Here is a 12500-nt window from a genome sequence, read left to right on the forward strand (position 1 = left end):
ACACCAATATAACTATTACACCATACACCAATATGACTATTACACCATACACCAATATAACTATTACACCATACACCAATATAACTATTACACCATACACCATACACCAATATGACTATTACACCAATATAACTATTACACCATACAACAATATGACTATTACACCATACACCATACACCAATATAACTATTACACCATACACCAATATGACTATTACACCATACACCAATATGACTATTACACCAATATGACTATTACACCATACACCAATATGACTATTACACCAATATGACTATTACACCAATATGACTATTACACCATACAACAATATGACTATTACACCATACACCATACACCAATATAACTATTACACCATACACCAATATAACTATTACACCATACAACAATATGACTATTACACCATACACCATACACCAATATGACTATTACACCATACACCAATATAACTATTACACCATACACCAATATGACTATTACACCATACACCAATATGACTATTACACCAATATGACTATTACACCAATATAACTATTACACCATACACCAATATGACTGTTACACCATACACCAATATAACTATTACACCAATATGACTATTACACCATACACCAATATGACTATTACACCATACACCAATATGACTATTACACCATACACCAATATGACTATTACACCAATATGACTATTACACCAATATGACTATTACACCATACACCAATATGACTAATACACCATACACCAATATGACTATTACACCATACACCAATATGACTATTACACCATACACCAATATAACTATTACACCATATACCAATATGACTATTACACCATACACCAATATAACTATTACACCATACACCAATATGACTATTACACCACACACCAATATGACTATTACACCATACACCAATATGACTATTACACCATACACCAATATGACTAATACACCATACACCAATATAACTATTACACCATACACCCATATAACTATTACACCATACACCAATATGACTATTACACCATACACCAATATGACTAATACACCATACACCCATATAACTATTACACCATACACCAATATGACTATTACACCATACACCCATATAACTATTACACCATACACCAATATGACTATTACACCATACACCAATATGACTATTACACCATACACCATACACCAATATGACTATTACATCAACATAACTATTACACCATACACCAATATAACTATTACACCAATATAACTATTACACCATACACCAATATAACTATTACACCAATATAACTATTACACCAATATAACTATTACACCATACACCAATATGACTATTACACCAATATGACTATTACACCAATATGACTATTACACCATACACCAATATGACTATTACACCATACACCAATATAACTATTACACCATACACCAATATAACTATTACACCATACACCATACACCAATATAACTATTACACCATACACCAATATGACTATTACACCAATATGACAATTACACCATACCCCAATATGACTATTACACCATACACCAATATGACTATTACACCATACACCAATATAACTATTACACCATACACCAATATAACTATTACACCATACACCATACACCAATATAACTATTACACCATACACCAATATGACTATTACACCAATATGACTATTACACCATACCCCAATATGACTATTACACCATACACCAATATGACTATTACACCATACACCAATATGACTATTACACCATACACCAATATAACTATTACACCATACACCATACACCAATATAACTATTACACCATACACCAATATAACTATTACACCATACAACAATATGACTATTACACCATACACCATACACCAATATAACTATTACACCATACACCAATATAACTATTACACCATACAACAATATGACTATTACACCATACACCATACACCAATATGACTATTACACCATACACCAATATAACTATTACACCATACACCAATATGACTATTACACCATACACCAATATGACTATTACACCAATATGACTATTACACCAATATAACTATTACACCATACACCAATATGACTATTACACCATACACCAATATAACTATTACACCAATATGACTATTACACCATACACCAATATGACTATTACACCATACACCAATATGACTATTACACCATACACCAATATGACTATTACACCATACACCATACACCAATATGACTATTACACCAATATGACTATTACACCAATATGACTATTACACCATACACCAATATGACTATTACACCATACACCAATATGACTATTACACCATACACCAATATAACTATTACACCATACACCATACACCAATATGACTATTACACCATACACCAATATGACTATTACACCATACACCAATATGACTATTACACCATACACCAATATAACTATTACACCATACACCAATATGACTATTACACCACACACCAATATAACTATTACACCATACACCAATATGACTATTACACCAAAATAACTATTACACCATACACCAATATGACTATTACACCATACACCAATATAACTATTACACCATACACCAATATAACTATTACACCATACACCATACACCAATATGACTATTACACCAATATAACTATTACACCATACAACAATATGACTATTACACCATACACCATACACCAATATAACTATTACACCATACACCAATATGACTATTACACCATACACCAATATGACTATTACACCAATATGACTATTACACCATACACCAATATGACTATTACACCAATATGACTATTACACCAATATGACTATTACACCATACAACAATATGACTATTACACCATACACCATACACCAATATAACTATTACACCATACACCAATATAACTATTACACCATACAACAATATGACTATTACACCATACACCATACACCAATATGACTATTACACCATACACCAATATAACTATTACACCATACACCAATATGACTATTACACCATACACCAATATGACTATTACACCAATATGACTATTACACCAATATAACTATTACACCATACACCAATATGACTGTTACACCATACACCAATATAACTATTACACCAATATGACTATTACACCATACACCAATATGACTATTACACCATACACCAATATGACTATTACACCATACACCAATATGACTATTACACCAATATGACTATTACACCAATATGACTATTACACCATACACCAATATGACTAATACACCATACACCAATATGACTATTACACCATACACCAATATGACTATTACACCATACACCAATATAACTATTACACCATATACCAATATGACTATTACACCATACACCAATATAACTATTACACCATACACCAATATGACTATTACACCACACACCAATATGACTATTACACCATACACCAATATGACTATTACACCATACACCAATATGACTAATACACCATACACCAATATAACTATTACACCATACACCCATATAACTATTACACCATACACCAATATGACTATTACACCATACACCAATATGACTAATACACCATACACCCATATAACTATTACACCATACACCAATATGACTATTACACCATACACCCATATAACTATTACACCATACACCAATATGACTATTACACCATACACCAATATGACTATTACACCATACACCATACACCAATATGACTATTACATCAACATAACTATTACACCATACACCAATATAACTATTACACCAATATAACTATTACACCATACACCAATATAACTATTACACCAATATAACTATTACACCAATATAACTATTACACCATACACCAATATGACTATTACACCAATATGACTATTACACCAATATGACTATTACACCATACACCAATATGACTATTACACCATACACCAATATAACTATTACACCATACACCAATATAACTATTACACCATACACCATACACCAATATAACTATTACACCATACACCAATATGACTATTACACCAATATGACAATTACACCATACCCCAATATGACTATTACACCATACACCAATATGACTATTACACCATACACCAATATAACTATTACACCATACACCAATATAACTATTACACCATACACCATACACCAATATAACTATTACACCATACACCAATATGACTATTACACCAATATGACTATTACACCATACCCCAATATGACTATTACACCATACACCAATATGACTATTACACCATACACCAATATGACTATTACACCATACACCAATATAACTATTACACCATACACCATACACCAATATAACTATTACACCATACACCAATATAACTATTACACCATACAACAATATGACTATTACACCATACACCATACACCAATATAACTATTACACCATACACCAATATAACTATTACACCATACAACAATATGACTATTACACCATACACCATACACCAATATGACTATTACACCATACACCAATATAACTATTACACCATACACCAATATGACTATTACACCATACACCAATATGACTATTACACCAATATGACTATTACACCAATATAACTATTACACCATACACCAATATGACTATTACACCATACACCAATATAACTATTACACCAATATGACTATTACACCATACACCAATATGACTATTACACCATACACCAATATGACTATTACACCATACACCAATATGACTATTACACCATACACCATACACCAATATGACTATTACACCAATATGACTATTACACCAATATGACTATTACACCATACACCAATATGACTATTACACCATACACCAATATGACTATTACACCATACACCAATATAACTATTACACCATACACCATACACCAATATGACTATTACACCATACACAAATATGACTATTACACCATACACCAATATGACTATTACACCATACACCAATATAACTATTACACCATACACCAATATAACTATTACACCATACACCAATATGACTATTACACCATACACCATAAACCAATATGACTATTACACCATACACCAATATGACTATTACACCAATATGACTATTACACCATACACCATACACCAATATGACTATTACACCATACACCAATATGACTATTACACCATACACCAATATAACTATTACACCAATATGACTATTACACCATACACCAATATGACTATTACACCATACACCAATATAACTATTACACCATACACCATACACCAATATAACTATTACACCATACACCATACACCAATATAACTATTACACCATACACCATACACCAATATGACTATTACACCATACACCAATATAAATATTACAGCATACACCAATATGACTATTACACCATAAACCATACACCAATATGACTATTACACCATACACCAATATAACTATTACACCATACACCCATATAACTATTACACCATACACCAATATAACTATAATACCATACACCAATATGACTATTACACCATACACCAATATAACTATTACACCATACACCAATATGACTATTACACCATACACCAATATGACTATTACACCATACACCATACACCAATATAACTATTACACCATACACCAATATAACTATTACACCAATATGACTATTACACCATACACCAATATGACTATTACACCAATATGACTATTACACCATACACCAATATAACTATTACACCATACACCAACATGACTATTACACCATACACCATACACCAATATAACTATTACACCATACACCAATATAACTATTACACCATACACCAATATGACTATTACACCATACACCAATATGACTATTACAACATACACCAATATAACTATTACACCATGCACAAATATAACTATTACACCATACACCATACACCAATATAACTATTACACCATACACCAATATAACTATTACACCAATATGACTTTTACACCATACACCAATATGACTATTACACCATACACCAATATGACTATTACACCATACACCATACACCAATATAACTATTACACCATACACCAATATAACTATTACACCAATATGACTATTACACCATACACCAATATAACTATTACACCATACACCAATATGACTATTACACCATACACCAATATAACTATTATGCCATACACCATACACCAATATGACTATTACACCATACACCAATATAACTATTACACCATACACCAATATGACTATAACACCATACACCAATATGACTATTACACCATACACCATACACCAATATGACTATTACACCATACACCAATATGACTATTACACCATACACCAATATAACTATTACACCAATATGACTATTACACCATACACCAATATGACTATTACACCATACACCAATATAACTATTACACCATACACCAATATGACTATTACACCATACACCAATATGACTATTACACCATACACCAATATGACTATTACACTATACACCAATATAACTATTACACCAAAATAACTATTACACCAATATGAATATTACACCATACACCAATATGACTAATACACCATACACCAATATGACTAATACACCATACACCAATATGACTATTACACCATACACCAATATGACTATTACACCAATATGACTATTACACCAATATGGCTATTACACCATACACCAATATGACTATTACACCATACACCAATATAACTATTACACCATACACCAATATGACTATTACACCAATATGGCTATTACACCATACACCAATATGACTAATACACCATACACCAATATGACTAATACACCACACACCAATATGACTAATACACCATACACCAATATAACTATTACACCATACACCAATATGACTAATACACCATACACCAATATGACTATTACACCACACACCAATATGACTATTACACCAATATGACTATTACACCAATATAACTATTACACCATACACCAATATGACTATTACACCATACACCAATATGACTATTACACCATACACCAATATGACTATTACACCATACACCAATATGACTATTACACCATACACCAATATGACTATTACACCAACATAACTATTACACCATACACCAATATGACTATTACACCAATATGACTATTACACCATACACCAATATAACTATTACACCATACACCATACACCAATATAACTATTACACCATACACCATACACCAATATGACTATTACACCATACACCAATATAACTATTATACCATACACCATACACCAATATTACTATTACACCATACACCAATATAACTATTATACCATACACCATACACCAATATAACTATTACACCATACACCAATATGACTATTACACCATACACCAATATAACTATTATACCATACACCATACACCAATATAACTATTACACCATACACCAATATGACTATTACACCATACACCAATATAACTATTATACCATACACCATACACCAATATGACTATTACACCATACACCAATATAACTATTATACCATACACCATACACCAATATAACTATTACACCATACACCATACACCAATATAACTATTACACCATACACCATACACCAATATAACTATTACACCATACACCATACACCAATATAACTATTATACCATACACCATACACCAATATAACTATTACACCATACACCAATATGACTATTACACCATACACCAATATAACTATTATACCATACACCATACACCAATATAACTATTACACCATACACCAATATGACTATTACACCATACACCAATATAACTATTATACCATACACCATACACCAATATGACTATTACACCATACACCAATATAACTATTACACCATACACCATACACCAATATAACTATTACACCAATATGACTATTACACCATACACCAATATGACTATTACACCATACACCAATATGACTATTACACCATACACCAATATAACTATTACATCAATATGACTATTACACCATACACCAATATGACTATTACACCATACACCAATATGACTATTACACCATACACCAATATAACTATTACACCATACACCATACACCAATATAACTATTACACCATACACCAATATGACTATTACACCATACACCAATATAACTATTATACCATACACCATACACCAATATAACTATTACACCATACACCAATATGACTATTACACCATACACCAATATGACTATTACACCATACACCAATATGACTATTACACCATACACCAATATGACTATTACACCATACACCAATATAACTATTACACCATACACCAATATGACTATTACACCATACACCAATATGACTCTGCTACTTGGGGTCCAGACCAGGTAACTGTAAAGCTTTGACAAACACTGATATTAAAATGGCTTTATAAATTCATTTGATTGACACACACACACACACACACACACACACACACACACACACACACACACACACACACACACACACACACACACACACACACACACACACACACACACACACACACACACACACACACACACACCTTGATCTTGAGGCTGGGAAAGGGGTCCAGCAGGGGAGACGTTGTCATGGGGATCTTGTGGTGACCATCGTTGGCACCCTGCCGCAGGGAGAAGAGAGGATCCCTGAAGGTACCTGCTGTGGCTGTCAGGTCCGGGGGCGCAGAGGGGCGGAGGAGGTGAGGGTTGTCTGCAGGAGGAGGAGAGAGAGGGGGAGTTGTTTAATAGTTGCGTCTGCTGATTGGGATTTTTGGGAGCAAAGTCGTTACAATACATGCTTTATTGGTCCATTTAAATAAAACAAATATTGAACCTTTATTTAACTAGGCAAGTCAGTTAAGAACAAATTCTTATTTACAATGACGGCCTACACCGGCCGAATCCGGACGACGCTGGGACGCCCAATCACAGCCGGTTGTGATACAGCCTGGATTCAAACCAGGGTGTCTGTAGTGACTCCTCAAGCACTGAGATGCAGTGCCTCCGACAGCTGTGATACAGCCTGGATTCGAACCAGGGTGTCTGTAGTGACGCCTCAAGCACTGAGATGCAGTGCACTCAGACAGCTGTGCCTCTCGGGAGCCCATTTGCACAGATATTATTTATGTTTTTGCTGTTCCAGTAACCAAGCTGACACATACACACACACACCACATAACCCTCCGGCTGGTGGTAGCTAGTATACTGGGATAACGAAGCCAATAACCCTCTGGCTGGTGGTAGCTAGTATACTGGGATAATGAAGCCAATAACCCTCTGGCTGGTGGTAGCTAGTATACTGGGATAATGAAGCCAATAACCCTCCGGCTGGTGGTAGCTAGTATACTGGGATAATGAAGCCAATAACCCTCCGGCTGGTGGTAGCTAGTATACTGGGATAATGAAGCCAATAACCCTCTGGCTGATGGTAGCTAGTATACTGGGATAATGAAGCCAATAACTCTCCGGCTGATGGTAGCTAGTATACTGGGATAATGAAGCCAATAACCCTCTGGCTGGTGGTAGCTAGTATACTGGGATAATGAAGCCAATAACCCTCCGGCTGGTGGTAGCTAGTATACTGGGATAATGAAGCCAATAACCCTCTGGCTGATGGTAGCTAGTATACTGGGATAATGAAGCCAATAACCCTCCGGCTGGTGGTAGCTAGTATACTGGGATAATGAAGCCAATAACTCTCCGGCTGATGGTAGCTAGTATACTGGGATAATGAAGCCAATAACCCTCTGACTGGTGGTAGCTAGTATACTGGGATAATGAAGCCAATAACCCTCTGGCTGATGGTAGCTAGTATACTGGGATAATGAAGCCAATAACCCTCTGGCTGGTGGTAGCTAGTATACTGGGATAATGAAGCCAATAACCCTCCGGTTGCCAGATCAGTCCCTGAAGATTTCCCCCTCAGGCAGCTTGTGGGTTCGAACCCTCTTGTTACCGGCCCTCCTCTCCAACTTTGAGGCTCTGTGAGTAAAGAGCAGGTTGGGATTGAGAAGAAACTCCAGACTGAGTTTGGAGATCGAGAAAACATCAAAAGGTAATATTTTTTGAAATTAGAAGAGACCAGGACAGAGACAGAAGGCCAATTGAACAAAAATATATAAAAGCAACATGTGAAGAGTTGGTTCCATGTTTCATGAGCTGAAATAAAAGATCCCAGACATTTTCCATATGCACAAACAGCTTGCACTTATATCCCTGTTATCAAGTGTTTCTCCTATGCAAAGATAATTCATCAAACTGACAGGTGTGGTATATCAAGAAGCTGATTAAACAACATGATCATTACACAGCTGCACCTTGTGCTGGGGACAATAAAAGGCCACTCTAAAATGTGCAGTTTTGACACACAACACAATGCCACAGATGTCTTAAGTTTTCAAGGAAATGTGAAATTGGCACGCTGACTTTAGGAATGTCCACCAGAGCTGTTGCCAGATAATCTACCATAAACAGACTCCAACGTCATTTTAGAAAATTTGGCAGTACGTCCAACTGGCCTCACAAGCGACGTGTGGGCGAGTGGTTTGCTGATGTCAACGTTGTGAACAGAGTTGGTGGGGTTATGGTATGGGCACGCACAAGTAACGGACAACAAACACAATTGCATTTTATCGATGGAAATTTAAATGCACAGAGATACCGTGACGAGATCCTGAGGCTCATTGTCGTGCCATCACATCATATTTCAGCATGATGATGCACGGCCCAATGTCGCAATGATCTGTACACAACTCCTGGAAGCTGAAACTGTCCCAGTTCTTCGATTGCCTGCATACTCTCCAGACATGTCACCCATTGAGCATGTTTGGGATGCTCTGGATTGACGTGTACGACAGCGTGTTCCAGTTCCCGCCAATATCCAGCAACTTCTCACAGCCATTGAAGAGGAGTGGGACAACATTCCACAGGCCACCAATCAACAGCCTGATCAACTCTATGTGAAGGAGATGTGTCGCGCTGCATGAGGCCCTACCTTTTTTATTAAAAAAATATATACTTTTTACCCACAATTTTGTGATATCCAATTGGTAGTTACAGTCTTGTCCAATCGCTGCAACTCCCGTACAGACTTGGGAGAAGCGAAGGTTGAGAGCCATGCGTACTCTGAAACACGACCCGCCAAGCCGCACTGCTTCTTGACACACTGCTCACTTAACCCGGAAGCCATCCGCACCCCGTACAGCTGGTGACCGAAGTCAGCGTACATGCGCCCGGCCCACCACAGGAGTCGCTAGAGTAGGATGGGACAACCCGGACGACGATGGGACAACCCGGACGACACTGGGCCAATTGTGTGCTGCCTCATGGGTCTCCCGTTCGAGGGTGGCTGCGACACAGCCCGTGATCGAACAAGGGTCTGTGGTGACGCCTCAAGCACGGCGATGCAGTGCCTTAGACCGCTGCGCAACTCGGGAGGCCGATAGCTTTTTCAAGGTATCTGTGACCAACAAATACATATCTGTATTCCCAGTCATGTGAAATCCATAGATTAGGGTCTAATGGTTTCATTTCAGTTTACTGATTTTATAAACTGTAATTCAGTAATATCTTTGAAATTGTTGCATGTTGCATTTATATTTTTTATCTTAAAACCATCTGGAGAGTCCCCTGCTGATTCTAGACCCATCAACTAAATCCCCCCCATGTTAAATATATACAGTGGGGCAAAAAAGTATTTAGTCAGCCACCAATTGTGCAAGTTCTCCCACTTAAAAAGATGAGAGAGGCCTGTAATTTTCATCATAGGTACACTTCAACTATGACAGACAAAATGAGAAAAAAAAATCCAGAAAATCACATTGTAGGATTTTTAATGAATTTATTTGCAAATTATGGTGGAAAATAAGTATTTGGTCAATAACAAAAGTTTATCTCAATACTTTGTTATATACCCTTTGTTGGCAATGACAGAGGTCAAACGTTTTCTGTAAGTCTTCACAAGGTTTTCACACACTGTTGCTGGTATTTTGGCCCATTCCTCCATGCAGATCTCCTCTAGAGCAGTGATGTTTTTGGGCTGTTGCTGGGCAACACGGACTTTCAACTCCCTCCAAAGATTTTCTATGGGGTTGAGATCTGGAGACTGGCTAGGCCACTCCAGGACCTTGAAATGCTTCTTACGAAGCCACTCCTTCGTTGCCCGGGCGGTGTGTTTCGGATCATTGTCATGCTGAAAGACCCAGCCACGTTTCATCTTCAATGCCCTTGCTGATGGAAGGTTTTCACTCAAAATCTCACGATACATGGCCCCATTCATTCTTTCCTTTACACGGATCAGTCGTCCTGGTCCCTTTGCAGAAAAACAGCCCCAAAGCATGATGTTTCCACCCCCATGCTTCACAGTAGGTATGGTGTTCTTTGGATGCAACTTAGCATTCTTTGTCCTCCAAACACGACGAGTTGAGTTTTTACCAAAAAGTTATATTTTGGTTTCATCTGACCATATGACATTCTCCC

The 12500-nt window shown here is 36.3% G+C and overlaps 1 protein-coding gene across 1 annotated transcript in view; it reads right to left on the bottom strand.

Annotated features, from left to right (window-relative positions):
* The window catches only part of LOC129828542 (netrin receptor UNC5B-b-like), a 217420-nt gene that overhangs the window by 17742 nt on the left and 187178 nt on the right, over window positions 1–12500 (bottom strand). The window contains exon 9 of the mRNA XM_055889563.1: window positions 8567–8733. Coding sequence (XP_055745538.1) covers window positions 8567–8733 — 167 coding nt within the window. The remainder of the gene's footprint in view (window positions 1–8566; window positions 8734–12500) is intronic.

Source organism: Salvelinus fontinalis, chromosome 30 (genome assembly GCF_029448725.1).
Source record: "Salvelinus fontinalis isolate EN_2023a chromosome 30, ASM2944872v1, whole genome shotgun sequence".
In the NCBI taxonomy this organism is placed as follows: Eukaryota; Metazoa; Chordata; class Actinopteri; order Salmoniformes; family Salmonidae; genus Salvelinus; species Salvelinus fontinalis.